The sequence below is a fragment of the Taudactylus pleione genome, unplaced genomic scaffold (genome assembly GCF_031769625.1).
Source record: "Taudactylus pleione unplaced genomic scaffold, aTauple2 ptg000078l, whole genome shotgun sequence".
Lineage (NCBI taxonomy): Eukaryota > Metazoa > Chordata > Amphibia > Anura > Myobatrachidae > Taudactylus > Taudactylus pleione.
The window spans coordinates 2,498,474-2,522,887 of NW_028284480.1; the positions used below are offsets into that span (position 1 = coordinate 2,498,474).

General features: G+C 40.4%; 1 protein-coding gene across 1 annotated transcript in view; it reads left to right on the plus strand.

Annotated features, from left to right (window-relative positions):
* MYO18B (myosin XVIIIB) overlaps positions 1-24,414 on the plus strand; it is a 586,172-nt gene that overhangs the window by 206,434 nt on the left and 355,324 nt on the right. Inside the window, exons 14-17 of the mRNA XM_088467895.1 lie at positions 15,166-15,336; positions 19,386-19,476; positions 23,421-23,613; positions 24,043-24,123. Coding sequence (XP_088324021.1) covers positions 15,166-15,336; positions 19,386-19,476; positions 23,421-23,613; positions 24,043-24,123 — 536 coding nt within the window. The remainder of the gene's footprint in view (positions 1-15,165; positions 15,337-19,385; positions 19,477-23,420; positions 23,614-24,042; positions 24,124-24,414) is intronic.

Consider the following 24,414-nt stretch of genomic DNA (forward strand, 5'->3'; position numbering starts at 1 on the left):
CCAAAATATGAAAATTCTGTTAATGTGCCAATATTTATGCACCTGACTGTATGCAAGGGCACAGCATAGGGGGGACCACTATAAGGACAGAATATAAAGGGCACTACTGGGGGAACTGCATAGAGGGGACCACTACTGGGGGCACTATATAAGGGGCACTGCATGGGGGGACTACTACTGGGGGCAGTGCATAATTGGGACCACTACTGGGGCCACTGCTTAGGGGGGACCACTACTGGGGGAACTGCATAGGGGGGACTACTACTAGGGGCATTATATAAGGGGCACTGCATGGGGGGACTACTACTTGGGGCAGTACATAATTGGGACCACTACTGGGGCCGCTGCTTAGGGGGGACCACTACTGGGGGCATTATATAAGTGGCACTACTGGGGGCACTGCATAGGGGGGACTACTACTGGGGGCATTATATAAGGGGCACTACTGGGGTCACTGCATAGGGGGGACTACTACTGGGGGCATTATATAAGGGGCACTACTACTGGGGGCACTGTATAATGGGGACCACTACTGGGGCCACTGCATAAAAAGGACCACTACTGGGGGCACTGTATAAGGGGCACAACTGGGGGGCACTGCAGAGGGGGCAGTTATGGGACATAATTGTGTGAGGAGGGGGCAGTCTAAATACCGCAGTATAGCTTAGTGGCCCTCGGGCTTCGTTGAATTTTTTAATGTGTAGTAGTTAGATGAAATGTATATGTTTCATGGGAATTAGTGCGCACACACAGATGCCTGAAGTAACATACTGTATACATTATTTTAACTTACATGACATGATGCACTTGAACATACAGTAAATCAATAAATACAAGTTGTCTTTGTGTCATGAGCATAAACTCACTAACTGTAACGAGTGATCTCCTTTTCACATTTCTCATGCTCTGTCAATTGTGGGGTATTATATTAAGATTCCTCCATCCCCAGCTATCAAATATTTTCCTAATTAAATGTTGTGGCTAGAATGGTCATTCCTGTGTACTGCGGTGCCTGGGTGCACTCTGACTGATCTTTTCTCAGCATGTATCATTTCTCTCAGCATGTATTCACATCCATGTCAGGCCAGCACGGGCAGGTCGGTGGGTGCCACTTCCCCTAGAGCATTGATATTTTGAAAATATCATTGGTCAGAGTTTGAAATTCGATTGTGTGTTTTTTTTTCTCCTCGATGGTTAGAGGTGAATGTTTTGCTGCTATGAATTTTTTCTACCTATATCAATATTTTAAACATGTTTCCAAAAATTAATCTAAAAGCAATTTTCTGAAATATTTTGATATACTTTGTAACATAAGCAAGTGTTTTAAGGCTAAAAAATGTATGCTTTGTAATCAATGGACTTTCTGATATCAATGGTTATGTGTCCCTAGTTATACCTGCCGAGTCAAAGTGATTCCTTTTCCATGCATGAGCAGTGAGAACTCATTACTGGCCCAGTGCTCCCAAAAAGGCATGGCCATTGACGTATCTACCATCTTTGGTGCTACCAGTGTTTTATATAGGTCGCGGTAACCATCAACGGGAATCCATCACAGTTTAAGATGATCATTCCTGCTGGCAGTCACAGGAAAATGGAAGGCCAATCAGGAAGGGAAGCAACAATTATGCAAAGTGATAACAGAGAGGCTAAGAGCTAGATTTTAGTGCTAAGTGCCACTGGCTTAGAGAAAAAAAAAACTTTGCTATACTCTCTGCCATCAGTTGTGGAGAGCCACTGGTAATACACTATTGATGGAAAAACCATGCTAACCATCGATGGGCAGTGGCCAATCCTACTATGAAATGTAATCTCTTACAAAAGTCAGGATTAGATGCCCTCTAAGCTTCCTTCTTCTCAAAGACAGTGCATACAGTTACAGCTTCACTTGTCATTTTTGACATGGAGTATGTCACCTGAACACCACTCAGTACATCTGAACATCACTCAGATCTTTATTTTTAGAACCTCAAACTCTCATCTCCCAAATTCTACTCTCACTTTCTGGAACAAATTCCGCCCATCTAGGCATCACACTGTCCATAGGGGGTGCTACAGGCTTAAGAGCCTAATACTCATAATACTCATTGGTCCCACTCCTTTGTTTCTACTGCTGTAGATGCAGATATACATTTTCTATTTTTAAGTATAATAATGGATGGATAACTAAGAATATTATCCATAGTTCTGAAAACTGCATAAATGTTAGCTCTGAAGCCTCAGATCTAATGAAGAAACAATCTCTGTGTTTCTGGGTAGGAGCTACAATGTCTTACATGTTCATGTTATTTTAGCTAGATCAGTGGACTCTGGGCCTGATTCAGAGGAGCTTGCTATTTGTGAGTGCTCGCTCTGAATCAGGGCAGATTTTTTAAAAAAAATCTGCCTCCAGGCCGCTTGCATAGCTGTAGGTGACCACCCACAGCTTTTGCGAGCAGCCTGGCGATGGTCGCGATTATCGCGACCATCAGGCTTGCGACGAGGCCCTTGTGGTAGGGTCTCAGTTCCCGCAAGCCCGAGTGAACTTCCTGCTCTAATAAAGCAGGAAGTTCACTACTGACATCACGAATGATGTAAGTAGGGCCGCCCACAAGCGGCAGGCGTTCCTTCAGGAACGCCTCCGTTTGTCCAGCCACCCCCCTCCCCGCCTACAAAACGAAGCGAGCTGTCGATCAACATCGACAGCCACCCCGTTTTGTAGCGAGCCCCAGAGCGAGTGAAGTTCTCACTCGCTCCGGGGCTAGCGCACACGCGCATTGTGGATGCTGCGCGTGCGCACTGGCCGACCATCGACCCGCTTGCGAGCGCTATGTGCTCGCGAGCGGGTCTGAATCAGGCCCTCTGACCCAAGAGCATACTCTAAGATGGGACCTCTGCACTGCAGCAACAGATTATTCTCTCCTGATAGTTTCCCATATATGGATCTACTTTTATATATAAATCCCCCCCCCCAAATCTTTTTCATTGCAGTCATCATTTACTATTAGACAGTGAGGAAGAAAAGGACATTTTCTGACCTCTTTGAGTCAGTGCCCGTATATTATATTTCCAATTGATTTTCTTTAATATTGCAGAATGTCTTACAGGCTTTCAGCATCATGTAGACAAGAAGGTGGCTAGTGAACATATTTTTGAAGACCTCTTGTCTGAATCACATATTCCCCCTGCCATGCAGTATTATCAGAGATGAGCTGCTCTCTGAGTGACAAGATAAACAATGGTAGAAGGCATCACGTTGCCATAGTAACAGTGTTTAACTCATGCTGACAGAACTAGAAGGGAGTTCAACAGAGAAGAGAAAAATGCTCTGAATAATACTTTTTCAGTAACAATGTGCCTGATTCAGAGGAGGAAGCGATTATGTACTACGACGCATGTGTTCCACTGACTGTACGTTACTGCATACAGGATCGCTGACATTAGGAATGGCAAGACAAAACCATGGGTGTTCCTGGGTGTTGACCAGGAGGTGGGGCGACGTGAACACAAAAAAATGCTGTCTCATAGGCGTGTTATGGGAGTGTCGTGGGCATGTCTATTCAACAGGCTGCATTCTCAGACATAGTGCCGCAGTCACAGAGGCCATGTTTAGCTGGAGTTGAGAATGAGACACTGCATTTCCATAGACTAGTGCAGGTGTCATTAGTGATCACGATGATTTGCCGATGTTGGATTCTTTAGAATCATGGATATAATTACACATAATTTTGTGTAGGCATGGGCAGTACACTGATTTTACACTACACAAATAGGCCTACGTCCAACACAGTCTCAACCCCATTGAGAGGTTATTAAGTAATACTCATAAGTTGAAAGTTTTTTTTTCATGTTGGGCTTTCTGAGTGGAAGGGTTCAGGATCTCTACTGAGTGAAAGGAGACCTGACAGCTATACTTTTTTTTATTTATTTATTAGGTAGAAAATGAAATATACATACATACAGTGAAATTAAGTCATTTATGATTTTGTTCTGCCATATAAACTTGCAAAAGGCATATTAAATGAAATTCTTATCCGATGTAGATAAAATAGGCAACATCTGTAGCAGATAAAGGAGTATTGGAAATGTTATCATTTTTATTAAATGTATCTTCCCCAGGTATGATAACAGTAAATTGTTCCACTTGGAGAGCTCCCCTACTGCGTCTCTAATTACACTGGAGATGATGAGACTATATAAGTCATGGATATTTTTTGGTAGATATATTCCCAAACATCTGAGAAGGTTTGGGGGACAGGGGATCTGCAAATCTTTACTCCTGTAAAGTTGTGTAGTGGGACCCAGGAGTAAAACTAGTGATTTGTCTGGGTTAGAACCCTGAAACCAAAACAACATCTGCAAACTTATACAATGTAGAGCATAAGGTGAATTCTGGAATATATATATATATATATATAGGTATAGGTCCAATCGGTCCGGCACTCCCATTTAAACTGATTATGCTGCCTGCGTGCCCTCCTCAATGGTGAATGTAGACAACAGAAATAGGCGGCACTGCAGGTCTTATTAAGCGTTGAATTTATTTTGCCAACGTTTCAGGACTTAACGCCCCTTTGTCAAGGATACATACATATGTATCCTTGACAAAGGGGCGTTTGTCAAGAATACATACATATGTATCCTTGACAAAGGGGCGTTAAGCCCTGAAACGTTGGCAAAATAAATTCAAAGCTTAATAAGACCTGCAGTGCCACCTATTTCTGTTGTCTATATATATATATATATATATATATATATATATATATAGTCCACAAAATGATAGGCGGCACTCGGAGGCTTGACAAAACCATAAACACTCACCAGAGGGATATATTTAGTGCAAAATAGTGGTCAACGTTTCGGGGTCTTACACCCCTTCCTCAGTACAACAAAACATACAAACTTCGACAGAACAAACTTAAATAGTGCATGAGAAATCATTAACTTACCCCCATCAGTCATTCTCGGACCACGAGAGCCTGTCAGACCTCCCGATTCCGCACTTCCGGTTTCGGCTTGTATGTTTTGTCCTGAGGAAGGGGTGTAAGACCCCGAAACGTTAACCACTATTTTGCACTAAATAAATCCCTCTGGTGAGGGTTTATGGATTTTCAAGCCTCCGAGTGCTGCCTATCATTTTGTGGACTGTATTCATTAAGGTCTTGGACCTATGAGGAGGGCACCAGAGCCAGCTGGGCAGCTAGCCCTAAGTTAACAGTGTGCTGGAGGAACATGTGTTTTATTATATATATAAATAATCCGCAGGAGCCATGAGCTTTACCTCCTGGGTCTCCAGATGGATGCTTCAAAAAGTTGTCCAAGACTGCAATATTCTCAAAAAGGGGAATCCTTGCCATGCCCCATAGAAACAATAATGGGGGAACTATGTATGCCATTAATGGCCAGGGAAGTGGCCAGTGGAAAAGTAAAGGTATCTGTATTATTGGGAGAAGGTATGCCTGAAAGCTTGGTTTTCAAAGAGTGTCAAATGCTTTTCAGCATGGAGACTGAGAATCATGTCAGGAAGGGATTTATTATTCGTCAAGGCTGCCACAATTATAGATAGTGCAGAATAAGCCCCTTTAACTGAGAATCTATTAGAAGGAGTTTGGGCAGAAGAGATTGAAGTTGATTTGCTATTACTTTAGCCAATATTTTTAAATCTTGGATAAGCAGCGTGATAGTCTAGCTCTGTAAGAAGAAACTAATTCAGGGTTTTTAAAATGCTTAGGAATCATAATAGTATGGGCCTCAGTAAATGTGTGAAAGGTTATATGAATCCCTTGAAAGAGGAAGGTGATAAGGGGTGTAATATTAGATTTCAGAATCTTATATTATACCCCTGAGACTCCATCAGTACTTGGAGATTTATTGTTGGAAAGATGGGAGATAACAGTGGACACATCCAACTTAGTGATGTCTCGATTAAGAAATTCACGCTGGGTCGAGGAGAGTTTGGGTAGATTAGCCTCTTCCAGCAACCTAGGATGTAATGCTGGGTCACTAGGAGGTGCCTGATATAAGAATGTATAACATGTTTGAAATTTGGAGAGAATATTTGAAGTGGATGTTACCATCTGATGGGTAGTCGGGTTCCGAATAACAGTAGCATGCTGTTTAACCTTCTGCAGTCTGGTCATATTGACCAACAGGTGGCCTGCCTTATTGCCCCAACGGTAAAAGTGATTTGCTGAATAATCAATTTTCAGTTGCACATGTGCTAAAAGAAAACTTGTTTTGTTGTCACTTTTGCTTATAGTCAGAAAGATGCAGATCCATTCGGATCAGATACATAAATCTGATAAGTGAAATTCATGGTTATATGCAGCAGTACATATTTTTGTAGATATTATCCTTTCCTCCTGGCCTGATAAGCAATTATGTGGCATCTTAGCACTACTTTGAATGTTGCCCAAAAAAGAAATTACACCCATATGAAAATTAAATAGGGACGGAATTACTCAGAGAGGGCGAGAGAGGAGGGGAATCACCAAAATGTTGATGACAAACTAGGGGTAGTTGTCTAGAGATAAAGAGAAATAGAAGAATGGTCTGATATAAGGATACTATGAATATCAGTAAAGACCACCTTAGGGAGCAACTGACCAGAGAGCAGACGGTAGGTTATCTGCAAAAATGACTGGTGAACATAGAGACTATGAAGGTTGCTTAATAGGTGTATTCCCTCCCCCCCAAGGGCAGGCTGAGTAGAGACTGGTCTAGAGTGATCAAGCCGACAATCAGCTACGCTGTTAAAATCTCCTCCAAGTATTAAATAGGGGTAGTATGTTGTAGTAACAACAATTAAAGAGTTAATGACAAAATATTGAATGAGTTTATTAAATAAAAGCAGCCCATTCTGTTTCCAGTATGAGTAAAATGTCAGGTGTAGGATATTTAAGATGTGTAGCCACCCTCCTATGTTTCAGAGGGGCATTAAGGCCATGCATATTCCATGAGACTATGTAGACATCACGAGAAGTATGACTAGTTGGGGTATACACATTAGACAATAAGAACATCAACCTATGCCTTGTATATAAAGGGACAATGCAAAAGGTAAATACAACAATAATACTGACACCCCCATCCCAGCAAGTAAAAGAAACCATCCAAAAACAGAAATATAGAAAACAGCAACATATTCTTGCTCCAATCAACAACAAAACATTTTCCCTTCCAATACAGCATAGTGGTCATGCCATAATCAGCATGAACACATAATAACCCAAACGGTAAAAAACAAATACAAAACAGATTGGGGCCATCTGAACCGACACAAATCTAAAGGTCCTGTTGAAATACAAGTATTAAGGAACAAAGGAATATGAAGAGAGTTGTGTGTCTCTATAACAGCAGTTAGAAATAACCAAGTACATACTGTAATTGTTTATGTGGGAGATGTAGGAGAATGGGCCTCAGGAGTACACAAGGAGGAAACAAAATGCTTAGCTTGATGCAGGTCTTCAAACAAATGAGTTTTACATTAGTTGTAATTTTAAGTTTAGCAGGGAAAAACAATGTGAATTGGAAGCGATTTTCATAGAAGATTTTACAGATTGGAGAGTATTCCCTCCATCTTTAAGAGACGGACTCTGAAAAATATTGAAAGATCGAGATCTTATGACCTCAGCAGACAATCACGTTTCCTATAGGTTTGCAGCACCAATTTCTTGTCTCTAAAGTTTAGATATTTAGATAGAACTGGCCTAGGGCAGGTGTCTGAGGAGGCTCGTTTGACTTTGAGCCCTCTGAATTATCATAGTAGAATTACAATTCGTGACTCCTAGGGCCTGGGCCAGATACATTTGCAAGTAGTCTAGTAAAGCTAGACCCTTAACAGCATTTCCATCTCAGAGCATCTCTAGACACACCATCAGTGCACCATCAAATCTTGTACCAGCCCTATGGTGGCACACACACGACATGCTAATGCCTGCTTTGCCATACCACTGTTACCTCCCTTGTACATACACTGAAAATCAGAGACCCTGGGTCCGATTCTGTACTGTTTCTCTGAGCGGTAACAATTGTGATGCATGTGCAGAGTGACTCAGATGCACACGCAGACTTACATCATCAGTCGTTTGCGTGCAACATCGCATGTAGGTTAAATATTGGCCGCTTTTGCATGTAGCCCGCAAAATCTTGACAGCTTTATTTGTACACTGCAATTTAGATTTGAGCTGACCAAACGTCTGGTTTGAACGATTATTGTTCAATGTATGTACTCCACATTGATCGTTCACAGTCTGAAAATAGCTGAAAAACAATCTGGATCATTCAGTTTAGTTTTCAAACTCCTCTGATCCACCTGACCGTTGTCAAGCCAACTTCAGTCTCCAAATTTAGATCATCTCCATACATCATATAGTGTGTATGGAGGCGCTCTAACTATCAGGCAGTCATATTCTCTCCTCTTTCTCTGCACATTTTAATCTGCCTCATCCACAGTGCCAATGGCGTATCTATAATAGGTGCAGGGTGTGCCGCATACACGGGCCCCTGGGACCATGGGGGCCCACACTGCACACTGCACACCGCACACCCATATAATTAAAAATACCTTTCTGGGTCCCGTATTGGCTGGGGACTGCAGAATAGCAGAAATCACTGTAAAAATGGCGTGGCTGGCATTTTACCAGAGATTTGCGCATGCACAGTAAAGAAGTCACTGGGGATATGGAGACCAGTGCATGCACAGTAAAGATGTCACTGGGGATATGGAGACCAGTGCATGCACAGTAGACTGTCACAAAGCCAGAGTCTACAGCCCTGCTAGAGAAGAGGAGGCCCACACGGAGGCTGCATATAGGACCTCTCTTCTCTTTAACTGCACCTGTACAGTACAGTCTATGGTTTTGCAGCATTGGTAAGAACTTTACATAAATAATAACATCACATAGTTCAATATATAGTTTGTTATTCTGTGTAGATACTGTACTAGATAGTACTATAAAAGTGGTCAGATTATCAGGAAATTAGAACTAGTAGTAGAAGATATATACAGTCTACTAATTTAATAATTAAACATAATTAAATGAGTTTTACGAATAAATACAAATACCATTCAGCAAACAACAGATCTTTTTAGAAAAAAAGCCATATAACAAACAGGTGTACATTCCTATATACAGTCTTTTGAAAAAGACTACACCTTTTTTCTTACTTAGGAGCCTCACAGTATGAAATGTAAATGTTTAGAACAGAAATTTGTATTTTGCTATAGCTTTATACTTTTTCCACTTCTGTGCAACAGTTGTGATGGTTGCTCAATGTCCTTTACAACTGTTTTACCCTTTCCTGGATTTGGAACATCCTGTGATGATATCTCTCATGTGTTTATAAGGCTCTGTGGTCTCATTTTGAGTCCATCACTTCTCTAACATGCAGTAGGACCTCATAGAGAGGGGTATTTTTACTTACAAAATATTTGAAAGAAGGTGATCCATTAGTTTCTTGCTCCAGCAATGTCAGCAAACACATTGTGTGACTATTAAAGTAAAGCATTGCACTTTTACAAAGATAAGTTTGCATTCCACACTTTCTACATCAGTGTCAAAATCCTATTCTTCATTCTATATATGTTTTAAAGCACTGTATTCTGGATATTTGTTCATAGAGAGTGATGAAATACAATAACATAAAGGAAGAGGTAAAAGCAAGCGAAGGATTAAAGTAAAGAATATTAAATTGAGATAAGCAAAACAGGTCAATTTGTTTTTATTGGAACCACTTGTAGCTTTTACCGCTCACAGCTGTGTCCCCTTTTACTTTTGTGCAGCTCTCTCAAACCATTCCCGACAGGTTTACAGAGCACATAAATGAATCCTAGCTATCCAGATAGTGATTTGGGATCTATTTATTGTGCCCAAAACCATTCGGAAAAGGCTGTTTCCAGTACTGTAACAGGGTGGCAGTACTTGACATCACACAGAGGGGACGGGACCACCAACTCCGGGAAGAGCAGCACTGCCCGGAGCATCGAGAGGATGCTCCAAGTGACTGCACAGACTGCATGGTGCTGCCTAATGTAGTTAAATGCTAATTGTTGTCTCTTTAGCTAAGTGTTATTGTGCATGACTTATCAGACTCAATAACATCACATGTTTGAGTCACCAGACTTAAAGGTCAGGCTGATTAGACTGCAGGTGCAAGACTTGTTTGGTTGACTCTATAAAAGGGTCTGCATGTGCCCAAGCATGTCACTGTGTTATTGGAGCATCACAATGCTGTACAGTACTTATCCCAAGAGAGACTGATACCTTATTGTATTGACTGCTGTTTATCTTCTATCTCCTGTATCATATTTTCTTCACTAAAACCTTCTCTGTTTTGGAGTCAACGTTTGGACTAACCTCCTTGCTCACATGCGCTACACAGCTACCAACTTGTAGGTATCTGCCAATACCTAGAGCATCGAATGGACACTGCAGGTGGCAATGCTGCAGCGATAGTGGCTGCAGGGTGCAGTTCCAAACACCCTGGTAGCCAGAAGCAAGGGTCATGGTGTCACACATTTTGTTTGTTTGTGGAACCGAGGTCGGGTAAATGTCTGTTTGAGAAGTGAGAGGTGTGAAAGCAAAGCTGGCAGGCCTGAGGAGACATCTTGACATGAGTAGTTGCTTCCCTGACCTGGAATCGAACCCGGGTCTCGGCAGAAAGATGCTGGATCATACCTCCTAGACCACCAGGGACGTCGGTGTTGTTGATGGTATGATATATATAGCAGAGAAGAGTGTAGCAGTTGGTTAACCAGTCTAAACTGGGTTGTTACTTGATAATAATAAAAACACTCTTCTTACTTGGTTCTGTAGTCCAGGACACTTGAGTGGCCAGATCTTGGCAGAAGTAGTTACCAGGCTTGGACTGGGTTTATTCCGTAGCCTGGGAGCAGTCTAAAGATGACAGGACCGGACAGAGACCGAACACCGAAATAGATGGTAGCTGTGGAATAATCAGGAATGGAACCAGGGAAGCAGGAACGGCTGATATTACCTGAGCAGACAGGTGTATGCTTTGCACAGGTGTAGAGCAAATTCAGCAAACGGGAGCAGGCTGGAATTACTTGTGCAACTTGAGATGCTGATTACACAGAAGTAGAATGGTAATGAAAGTTAGTGCAGCAAGTACAATCAGAACTGCACTAGCAAGATAACAAACAAATGTAACTAGAGCACAGTTGAGCTTCACTCAGTAGAGACTGAGCTAGACATTGTACTGGCAATGACTGAGAGCCAGAAGCTGGAATATATACCCCGGGGTTAGCCAGGATTGGAGGAGCACCGTCAAATGTTCGCTGCTGACTCAGGCTGACTAGTGATTGGCCGGATCGATCAGGTGATCGGGACAGCAGTACTCCAGGGTTGGCTGGATGTGAGCTGCTACTTAGCAGGCCAGAAACAATGAAGCCCGCGTCTCACAGGGATGACAGTGGACGCATGAACTGAGCTCAGGGAGCGAGTCGGCTGACCACAGGAGCGGTAAGTGATCCAGCGGCAGGGGTAATAAGCCCGGGTTGTGACACATGGGCAGTGACAGTGCCCTGCGCTCTGTGCAACAGCACTGCTCGCACACTTTAGTTATGGACCTGGCTTTTTCTGCATTGTTTCTGCATCATTTATCAATTTTATGTATCCGGGCAATCTAATTACTTTAATGCAGGAGGTAGCAGAGATATTTCCTGCGTTATGCAAACTAACAACACAGAGTTCAGTTGCCATTTTTCTCAATAGGAACTACAGTCTGGGCCAATTTATAAAGCTCCAATACAATAAACTTGGCTTTTCTGAGCTGTTTATGTATGTAAGTAATCTATCCTGTGTTATATTCCAATACTCTCTCCCAATAGGGGAGATGTATCAAAGCTTAAAAAGAGTTCTAGCTGTAATTTATCTAGTACAGTTTATAAAATGACAACAGCTGATTGGTTGCTATGGGCGATTTCTCCACTTTATCTCACTAGATTGTTTGATACATCTCTCCCTTAACTCTAATTGTAGTGTGGTTAGTTTACCTTACATTAGAATCTAGGGCAATGGCATTCTATTATTAGTAATTTGATCCATACATTATGTGGCACTATGTACAGTATATTCCTACTGACATACATATTGGAGATTCCTGTTGTTCCTACTATGATACATGGTGATATTTTGTATCAATATGTCCATGAAATTACACAGAATGCTAAGAATCATTGAGATATGTGAAGATCAACGCTCCATGAAATGTGTATATTTACTGTTGAAATTGTTATTTATATGCAATGCTCACAGTGATGTGTTTAGTAAACTGCAAGTTCTTTCTTTTTTATTGTCATGTTTTTCTAAAAAGTGAGAGCTGGAAAGCAGTCATAGCATTCCCTTCAGGGTATTAATCATTTGCTCATTAACCTCTCACCTAAATGGTCTTCTATTCATAGTAATAGACTAGCAGTTTAGCACTGAGTTCTGAAATCACATTATAATTTCCCTTAATTATCTCCCTTTTTGTACCAACTGGGGTGGAAGTGTGAAACCTCTTTGTGTGTGACAGCTTAGTGATTTCTCAAGGCTTTTAATTAATGTGTGTGAATTTAACACAGTTGGCTGCGATGAGGTCTAGCGCTGTGTGTGACCAGCTTGGTTTCATGCTTACAGTATATCATCAGAGAGCAGTCACAGAAGACCCTCACATCCAACTTGGTTTCCAGTATTTGGCCTGAGCATGAGTGTATTAGTAATGTTTGCAGTGACGGTGGATGAAGTTAAATTATTATTGCATAGTAATAATAATTGGGAAGGTATAATTAGTTAAGAAGTCTTACTGAAAAACCTTAGAAGTGGTTCACAGTGAGTTATGTATTTCAGCACCAAGGACAATGATCCAGATAATAATTATATATCCCTGTTCTTTTAGGGGGAACTTTATCAAGCCTTCTAAAGAGTGGAGAAGTTGCCCTTAGCAACCAATCAGCTCCTAGCTATCGATGAACCATAAAAAATGTCTTAGGCTGCATATTCACACGGGACGATTTCCCTGAATGATATGAACGATAACGATATTGTTCAACGATAAATCATTAATTTTGTTAATTTTTATGCAGCGAATGATCGACCAACGATGCACGTTCCCGCATGAACGATAATGATATCTATGGTCGACCGTACATGCAGGCCTACTTGGATGATTTTGTCAAGATATGCTTGTAAAGACATGACTTCACTGAAATGTCTATGATAGATATGTATCATATCTATCATAGATATCTATCAGTGTGTACACCCAAAATCGTTTGCCCTGCACTACAGAAGGTTGGAGGTAAATCTATCAGCGATATCTGGTTGTGCAGGTTGTACTGTGTGTATGCAGCATTAGTTTTGCTGACAATTTGTTGTATGGTCTGACTACCCATCAGTGGTATATTCTATTAATATTATGCTGTACACTAATGTATCTTTTTGGTTGGTCACCCTCAATAAAAACTTTTCATTTAAAAAAAATAAAAATGTCTTAGCTATAAGCAATTGGTTTAATAATATTGCCCTATTTGACAGGTCTGATATTTATATTTCAGAATGGCAATATATTACAGCCAATAGATGATTGTTTAGTATTGTACATACTGTAGAATAGGCAAATGTATTACTCATTTCTGTAACTGGAAAAAAATATCAAACAATATAATTAAGTGCTGAATAACCATATCCTTGTACAATGTCCCTCGCACAGTCAGGGCCAGACTGTGCTGGTGACTTCACATGCTATTTTAGGATTCAAAGCTAATCTAATCATTTTGGGGAGCCAGACTTGCTGCAATCTCTGGCCAATTCTGACAAAATGCGCGTGGCCAGTTTGAATTGAAATGAATGTGTAAAGTACAATTTTACCATAAATTTTCACTTTTATTACTTACATTATCATTCATTTCTGTTTGACTTATGTTTAATCAAGTAGGAATCTATTACAATGGCATCACTCATACTACAGACGAGATTTACTAATGAGTAGTTTTCTGTGTGGTTTGCAATTATAGTACCATATGTAGTGGTGCCCCTTGTATAAATTAACACGTTAATATTGCTACCTTAATGAAAAAACTAATATGGCCCCTTAATTTGGTGCAAAACTTTGTTTTCCTAATAAAAACTTACCTAAAACTCTCTTTTTTTATTGCTCTATCTTAATCCAAAGTGAAGATGGATTCTAACTATATGGGTATAATAATGCCCTATAGCCAGTATGCACCGTTCCTGGGGAAAATCTAATGTCAAATGTTTTAATCCAATTTAATAACTCTATATATTCTCCTATTATTACCCTGGTACCCACCTGCCAGGGGCACTAGAGTAGGCCCAGTCCTAATCCCCATTAGGCTAGTTCTCCTTTGATGTATGGAGGTTTGAAATTGGTCATTTTTCAGGACCCAACCCCCAGAGGACTGGGCCTGATGCAGGGTAGCACTTGGCTTGTAGAAAATAGAAGTTTATCTTTTATAAAATGTTACTTTTTTACCATTCTGACTGGCATGCATTTGAGCTATCTCACCTTTCTGAACCAGGTTTTTATTAGCTAATTAGTTGAGGTCTGCCATGTTGTTGCTTAATAGATGGAACGATTTTGTATACCTTTCATGTGTTAAAATCAATATTGGTATTTAATGTAATGTATCCCATTTTCTTTAGTATTAACATCAGAATGGTATTTTTTAAAGGAGAACTTTGTTTGTTATCCCTAAACCTTATTCATAGATGCACTTGTACCTGTGTGATAACGACTTGTGTTGTACTAATAACCTACATGCAGTAGTATATCTTACTGGAGCATATGACCATTGTCCCCTCCCACTTAAAACTGGAGGCATAATAGATGACCCAAAAATGAAGGCTTAATACAGATAGGTGCACTGAGCTTCATCAAATGCACCATAAAGTCACCAGAGTATAAAATGCTCTTGAACACCTGAGTGACATGCGGAACTGTCAGCAGGCTTGGCACCTCTTTACAGTTACACATCCTTTGTTTTCAATATCTTTCTCCTTCTAGATTGTGAGCTACCCTGTATCCAGCTTATATTGTTTGTTATGTACCTCTATATGTAAATATCTACTCTTACCTTATTAGAGAAACAAATTTACATACATAGAGATATATACAATTGCTAAAGACTTAAACATGATTGACTCAAACACTTTCTCTCCTTTTCAGTGGGCAGGAAACAGTTCATGAGATTTGAGTGGGCAAACAGTGCAGCCAGCGTGCTGGGATGTGAGTGCGAGGAACTTTCCACGGCTGTCTTCAAACATCACCTTAAGCAGATACTTGAACAGGTCACACTGGGAAATAGAGGTGGTAATCAAGAAGAGGAAACAAAGTCAGGTATGTTCTTGCTTGTGCCTACTGTGTAATTTGCACAGGCGTCTTTGGGTTGTCATTCCCTAGCTAATACCAACTTTTACAAACACCTGGTCCTAAGTCATTAGATCGATAACAAAAAGTGATAGGTCATCTCATAATAGCTTTACACAAGTAAATTGTTCACTTAGGTAGACAAACATTTACAGAATAATCTGAGCATAATTAAGCAATCTATTGATAATGTGTCCAATAATTAATATGTGTAAAAGTGTAAAATAAAAAAACAACTAAAATTCATGCAGTGATCTAACTACCCTCAGGAATAGGAACATTATAATCAATGAATATGATATTTATCACACATGGCAGAGGAGTGTGGAATAATATTATGACTACTCACACACTGACACATATACTGTAGCTTTAAAAAAAAGTTTTCTTATTTACTGTTTTGCAGAGTTAGTTGTATGTGGGCTGAAAAGCCCTGCTATGCAAGGTTTTATTATACATAAAGTAGATTGCAGCAAATCAGAGTCTTATCTCAGTATGTAATACAGTTGTACAAAGAGATGACACTGCATAATCACATCTTTGTTTGAGACTTAAATCAAACATTAATCCTTCAAGACATGACATGTCAAAGCAAAGCAAAATTATGGATTCAAGAAAGTAAAAGCGCTTGCTAGTTCCTTTATAGATGTCTACATTTCTGGCAAAATCAAATGCATACTCTTAAATGTGCTATATTGAAATAAGTTGGATGTATGAACTGTTTCATGTGGAGAAACATTTGATGCCATCATCTCCCTGCAGCAGTTTGTTAGGAACCTGACATCACAAGCCGGAGTTATTGGAGGAATTTGCTTCATCCATGAACTATCAGTCAGTGACTCCCTAGTAAACATGGTTCTCTCTGACTCCCAAGGCTCTGTGCTGTCACATGCAGCACTGTCCAGTCTTAAAGTGCCCCTACAGTACATGCTACAAATTTGTTGTTGTAGACTTTAATGGACACACAGCAGCATCTGTGTTTGACTAGTAATTTTGGTTGAGCACATGTGTGCATCTGACCAAGTATGCGGTCATTGTTCAACTACGCCAGCTAACTGTGAAGATAATCCAGGAGCAATGGTACTTGTCAGCATTTATAGCCTAGTAGTAGGTTGATTTAGATTTTTTTTCCAAATTACAATCTGCAAATGTTCATATTTCTCATAAAGGCATCCAGATATTTCAATAAAATCAGCACAAGTTATTTCAGTCTTGATGCAGTTCATTGTTAAAATGTGCATATTGCCAGAATTGTGCTGCAAATTTGATGAAATTTGGCACAATTGGACACAACTATAGCATCAATTTTACAATGCAATGGGCATAGCTCATAGGATACTTTGTCATGTCTTTGTTACAGATCTTAGCTAGGAGTTACAGTATATCAGGTTCCCAGATGAGTCTAACTCTTTGCATGGGATGTTTGGCCTGGGACCTTTGGTATTTGTGCTCTAATGATCAGCAGTCTTATTATTCAGATATCTGCCAAGCAGAGAACCCAGAATAGTCTCCAGGCTGATCTAAGGTGAACTGTTTCCTAGCAACCAGCCCAGGTGTACAGACAGTCTTCTGCCAGGATTTCAAATGTATGAGCATAGAAATTGGCATCGGATAAAGACCATTTGGCTGGATTACACTCTATCTTCTGCTGTTTTTCTTCTCTATGTTAGAACTAATTTTGCCCACAGATACAATTACTAAGTTTAGCATATTAGCTGCAAATCTCCTTTGCAGTACATCTAGTTTTACATCCTGTTAAAAATTGGCATAATATCCTCAGCCTTCAAAGTTAATTTACATAAACCAATTTAAATCCTAAAATAATACTTATCTACAAACATGTATATTTTATTGCGCAAATGTTTCCCTTTTATGTTGCCTTTCTATAGCCTGCTATAATTATATTTCAAGTTACATTTTTAAGCATTTTTACAGATGGAGTACATTTCTATTAGAACAGTAGCACAAGTGAGCACCTTTTGCACAGTGTCTATAACTTGCTGCTTGCACTTGACCCTCTGGTCACAGGCTTCAGTAGGAGGGGTCAATTTGCTGAAGGGTGATTTTCTGTGTTGTTGGGTCATGCCATTTATTCCAAAGAAATATGCTCCATCTGTATACTTTCTTTCTTTTTAGTATTTTATAGTGGACATTGTTAGACTTTACTAGCTTTAATGGTTTAACAAACAACTTAAGGTCTTGTCACATTGTGAATCAGACCTCTAAAACAGGTCTCCAACTCTTGGAGAAAATGTTCATACAGCATTACCAAAGATTACTAATAGTAAGACACTTTTACACACTTTTTACTTTACTAGATTTAACACTGTAGTGTCATAGTTTCACTTTATAAGGTGAACTATGTACAGTAGGAAAATCCACCTTAATGCTACAGTCAAGCACTGCAATCTTCTCTTCCTGTTAGTACGAGTACAGTATTTGTGGATTGACTTCCTCAAAAGAAGGGCAGTATCACAGATGTCCCAGTCTGTGAGCGAATACTCTACTGGAAGGAAAATGGCATTGTCATAGGGTTTTTATGGTGGTAAAGGGTTGTTTATGCTGTCATCATGGTCCATTATGGTGACATTGGGCTGATATGATGTCATTTGTCTTTACTGTCATCATGGGTGCTCTAAATAGAGGAATTGGGTTGACCATTGTGACATGTGGCTGCTATGCTTACCATGGAACAGTTTATGGTTGGTGTCTGGAATTGTAAATGGTCCAGGTCATGAGGCTGCATGTTCTGACCTTAGGTGGCTATGAGGCTGCATGTTCTGACCTTAGGTGGCTATGAGGCTGCATATTCTGACCTTAGGTGGCTATGAGGCTGCATATTTAAATTGCTGGAACTTTTGGTCTCCTGTACACTATGAGTAAGCTTTTATGCCATACCACACTTTTATCAGTAGCAAGTTAAATGACATCTAAACTCCACATTTGAAATGTTTATACAGTATATGAAGCATGAAGTGTTCAGTTACTCAGTATTACCATTACAAACAGTTAAAACCACAAACCAAAGTTTAAATCCCAACATATGATGAAAGTGTTAGGCCACTTATTGAGGGCACAGCACACTGTGTAGACCTTTACAGAAATTCCCTCACTCCTACTTCAATGTATGCAGCATTGTTTGCAGCTGGGCTTACGTGGTACTCAGCTGTCAGGTATGTACACACCTTCTAATGTGACCCATCTCCCTATGTACACAGTTTTATGTTTCCATTCTTCCTACTTATCTTCCAATTACAGAAATATGGGATAAATTACCTGATACATAATAAATAAATACAAAAAATCGCCTTCAGCTTCGACTAATTAATTTAGGCCAAGGTACTGCAAGTGGATATTAAACATGAAGAACAGGATCAGACCCCTGTGTACTGGATAAAATAGAATGTGACAGCTCACATTGTGCTCTAACAGAATATTCAGGTTGTAGTAGAGTCTGGGGATTTAGGAAGTGACAGCGTGAGACGGGACAAGAATGGGCAATAAGGTAGAGTAGTGGGATGAATGGAAGATAAGGAGAGAGAGACATCATTATACAACAGGCACTAAGAAATGATCTGCTTGCTATTATTGGAATGTGTTTTATCTCACTAAACACATCTCTCCATTATTTATAATATGTCATTTATTTCAATGCAATGTATACATTTTGGGGATCATTTGAAAATAAAAATACTGGGCAATATAAGTCACTCATATAAGAACTGGGAACGGTCAGCCAGTGGTAATGATCTGATTGATGATAATGGATAGTGGGCACATCAATTTGGTTAATGATAAAAGATTCTGCAGATATTTTGTTCAGAAATCCGGAAAACTGCAGCTTCCTTTTTCTAGTATAATGTCTGAATATGACACTTTCTTAGTAAGCACACATGGCATTGTACTACAGTATGCTAGAGTGATTTAGCTCCAGAGAAAACACACATGGCATTGTACTACAGTATGCTAGAGTGATTTAGCTCCAGAGAAAACTTTCATTCTGTATGTGTTTGTCCCAGGGCCCAAAATGAGCGGAGTTGAATGTGTTGAAGGAATGGCCGCCGGACTGTACGAAGAGCTTTTTGCAGCTATTGTCTCCCTTATTAACAGGTACATTGATGCCTATATTAATACATAGTAATATATTTTAATGTATATTATTTCTTTTGCAAACATTGTATCATTATAAATGTAATAATTATTAACTTATTTTGTCTTTTTATATGATAAATATCATAACTTTCCACTTCAAGGAAGCACAAGGAATAACTTCTATCTATTTATGAAATTCTACTGGAATGTGGGAAACATAAAATATATTAGATTTGTAGCAAAAAAAACCTCTTTGATTATAATATATATATATATATCAAAATCCTTCTCTTAGTGGCGCATAGCGACATCACAAACAGCAAGGAAAAGGCGGCACGCCCACTGAAGGTAGAAATTATCGACATTTCAAGACCCTAAGGTCTTTTCATCAGTACTGTAAATGCTAAAGATGATTGCATGTACAGTCCTGATGAAAAGACCTTAGGGTCTTGAAACGTCGATAATTTCTGTACCGATGTCTTTGTTTATTTAAACTCTTTTTTCTACCTTCAGTGGGAGTGCTGCCTTTTCCTTGCTGTTTGTGTTGTCACAATGCGCCACTAAGAGGAGGATTTTGATATATTTATGTAAAGGAGGGTACCCCACTTCTAACAATTTATCCAGAGTGCCGAATTCATTGGAGTTTATATATATATATATATATATAAAACTTTAAAATGATACAAAAGAGCACACTTCAAGATGCCATAGGCAAGGGCTGCACGGACTAAACCAACAGCTGCACAGACTAAACCAACAGCAGGAACCACCTAATTCCCTGGTACAGGGTCGGTTTGGGATGGAAAACCAGCCCGGGAAATTTTTGGAAGCAGCCCTATTGGAGGCAGGGTCTGTTGAGGGAGTGGGGTTTGTTAAGGGAGCAGGATCCCTCCTCATGGGAAGCAATCGGGAAGCCGACTGCCTAAATACCGGCAGCCGGCTTCCCGACTGTCATATCCCAGCAAGGGTGAAATGCCGGGCGTCTAGATGTAGACGCCCGCATTTCCCTGACGCCGGGAGACTGGCGACCGGCATCCCGATCGTAGTGATGCCGGGTGCCGCGAGCAGACAGCCGCGGGGGGGGAGGGTTAGGTTTACGGCTCCCGGGGGGGACTTAGGGTTAAGCACCCCCCTGGGAGGGTTAGGGATAGGCTAGGGGGAGGGAGGGTTAGGGTTAGGCACCCCCGGGAGGAACAGGGTTACGCACCCTCCTGGAAGACTTAGTTTTAGGCAGCGGGGAAGGGGATGGTTAGGGTTAGGCACTTAGAGGGGGGATTAGGGTTAGGCACTTGGGGGGGAAGTTAGGGTTACGCACCCCTAAGGAGGGTTAGGGTTAGGGGGGTTAGGTTAATAGATACTCACCTATCCACGATTTCAGCAGCACGCCCATGTCACTTCAATACCACGCCTATACTATGCTACATTTGCTTTTGATTAGCCAACTGCCTGTAACCACCCAGGAATGCCCAACACATTTCTAACACATGCATGTATCAGAATCTTACGCAACTCTGTACGAACACCATCGGGATAAATGTGCGTGAAACCCAGACGCATGCGCCTAGGAAAAACATTGCAAAAGAAAATAATAAAACACATTGGCCTTCACAGGAAAATAATAAAACACACACATTGGTCCCTACAGGAAAACAATAAAACACACAAGAAAAAAACACAGATTATAAAATCAGGCGCAGAAAATGAATATACAGTGGTGTTGCTATGGAGGTGTAGGCCGCGCCCGGGTGTCACTCGCGGAGGGTGCTCACCAATGGGTGCAGGGAGGCCGCTGGTCGACCAATGGTCCTGCAAGGGTGACAGCATTCCGGTTTGCGTTGCACAGTGGAACACAAATCCCAGAAGAATGGCCGCCGGCCCTGGCCGGCAGGTAGTGTGAGCCGGGTACGGCAGGTAGTGTAAGCCAGCCCAGCAGAGGTGAGGATGAGTCCGGGCCCAGCGGGAACTTTCCCAATCCGCCCCTGCCTGAGAAACTGAAGCACTGGGTGAAAGGGAAAAGTGAGGTAACACACCATTGTGCTCCCTTTCTCTCTCTCCTTTGGATTCTACTGATGACAGAAAAGAGTGGCCAGTGGAAGATTATCGAGGCACTATTCAACTCCTGAGGAAATGCATACTAATCCCTATTGGAATAATATTGGCGTCATTTGTCTGGACTCTTATCCACTTTATTTCCTTTAAAACACTGTAAGCATTTTTTGTAACAGTTGAATACAGTAACTGTCGGCTTTTGTCTGCAGTAAAATATTGGAATATACAAAATGTTTACCGGAAAATTATTATTCTTCCAAAGCTACAGTACTCAGAATTTGCCAAATATTCTGCACAGTTTGTACCATTATAGGGCTCATTTACACTTTGGCCTGGCCTAAGGAAAAGCCCAAGAGTTTTACCTCTGACTGCCCCCACTAAGGCAAAGGTGCGCAGTGTAATGACAAAAACAGTGCTATAACAATGTACTGTATAGACACATTCAATCCTCACTAGTGAATAGACACAATACTACTACTTTCATATCAGTTTATACCTGCACAGTTTGTGAACTGACATTTGCTCAGCTTGGTGTATCTGTATTACAAAAAGTGTGTTAAATATCATAAATCCTTAGAGGTGAATAATCCAAATAATCATGGTTTGGATTATAGTAAAATCAACAATTCTAGTCCGAGAAACTCTGCCCTGCCGTGTAAAGCCATCTCTCATCCTAGCCAAAAATAAAATTTTTAATGACTATTTGTTGGTATTGTTTATTTTAGCTGGAAATGCTAATGCCCTAAAGTTTAAGGTTGGAATTTTCTATTTTAGTAACATTAACTTTTTAACATTATGGATCTGGTTCAGGTCAGACACAAAGTGCGGATGCTTGCAGCAGTCATATTTAATACCGTAAGCTGGGTACACGCTAGACGATTTTTTGAACGATTTGCCCGATTCTGACGGATCGGATCGACAAATCCTCAAAATCGTCTCGTGTGTACCCACTATGTCATTCACATCGCCAGGTCGGCCCTACATGCAGCTCAACCTGATGATGCAGCTGACGACCCCATGCAGCGGGATGCGGCAGGGGCCAACATATCGGGTGATCGGGGACCGGATCGTTTAGTGTGTACCGCTCGCTCAATATGCCAGCCCATTGGTGGGTGGAGGGGGGGTGCCATACTGCTTTATGCACCACCCACTGGTTTCCCGCATGCAATCGCAGCTGTCATCATTAGTATTGGCACTTACACCAGCCCTATGCAGGGTGCACAAGATTGCTCGGTAACAGCCTTCCCTTCTCTATACACATTCCTCAAACTGGCTACTAACCCACAACACTCCCCCAAGATGAATCTTTTACATGCTTTTGTAAGGTAGATGCCCTGTTGTTGTCCAGAAATGCCCATTTCTGGTATCTGAGTGAACTGGCTGCACTTGTGGACTTGTAGCTGTACCTACAGTATGACTGCTTTAGGCACACAGTATACCCACTGGGGTAAGTAGCAGCTGGAAATTTATTTACCCTTCAAAATATCTTATTGATAATCACTATGATGCACATACTGGGCTTCATTCACTTCAGTTAGTTCTTCTCAAATATATTTAGTACTCCTAGATGGGCTACTGTTCAGTAATATATTGATGTCGTTGTTTCCTAATTATTAATCACAAGGCACTTATGCATTTTTATCTGCTGTTTGTTATTCTATTTTACACTTGCTGTGTAGTGAACAAAGAAATACTTAAGTTTAAAAACAGGGCTTATTGATCCCTATGGTCCCAACCTGGTCTGAGCTGCTTAAAACAATGATTGGCGATGGTCACACAGGGACCAAGTATTACACTGTGTTCAGTGCACCTTAAACCTAAGGCAGAGCATTAGACCATGGGCAATGTTTAAATGCCATGTGTATGCCGTATAGTGATCTAGTGAAATTTATTCCAGAATTTCCTCTTCTAAGGTCTTTGTCCTCCAGTCTGTTAACGTTCGCCTCCATTATGGTGGTTGATAATCCTGGATTTCAGAATCCACGTCACCAGAAGAAAGAGAGGGCTGCAACTTTTGAGGAGCTTTGCCATAATTACATACAGGAACGACTGCAGTGCTTGTCCTACAAAAGAAACTTCAGCACTCCCCTAGAGAGGTTTATAGAGGTAAGATTAGCTGTCTCTAAAACGTTCAGGACTAAGTTGTCAAATCTGCAAAGAAGATATGAATTTATTTAAATGTGTTAACATAATCGGCTGTAATAGAAAATGTGTTTTGTTATATAAGTTTTTGAGAATAATGATTTGCTATAACTTAGCTTGTGTTTGCTTGGAAACGTATCAGTTTCCCCTTCCTTCTACCGCTTTTTCATGTGTACTTTATTTTTAAATACCAATTATGGGAAAACATCTAAGGTGGGTGCCTTACAACTGACTCTTACGGTTTCACACTATACAGTGATACATGACTTGTGTAATCATTTACCATAAATAGAAGAAGAGTAGTCTGTAGATTGGGATGTAGTAAGGTTAGACTGGGTTTATTTAGGTTTTTAACTAAACTTGTCATGACTAATGGCATTTTATAATTTGCAGGAAAACATTGAAGTGCCTTTTGATATGCCTGAAGATTCTCCATTCACCACTGTATCTGTCATAGATCAGACATCTTTGCAGGTAAGGAGCATATTACAATTATGTTAGCATATTTATAAAGAGGGACTATTTAATGTTAAACTAGTTTAAAATATAAACAAACATGTTTAAATAATCTTATTCATTCAATTGTTAAAAAACACAATTGCTTCTCTGTACTCAAAACTGAAAGGGGGATTTTGATTGATCAGATCAGTTTTTCAAATACAAACATCATTATTAATCTGCGGTTGCATAAAACCGCAACTAATGTGGGCCGTCTGATATGTATGGGCAACTATTTGTGGCCTATATGCCTGATGCTAATTTAGT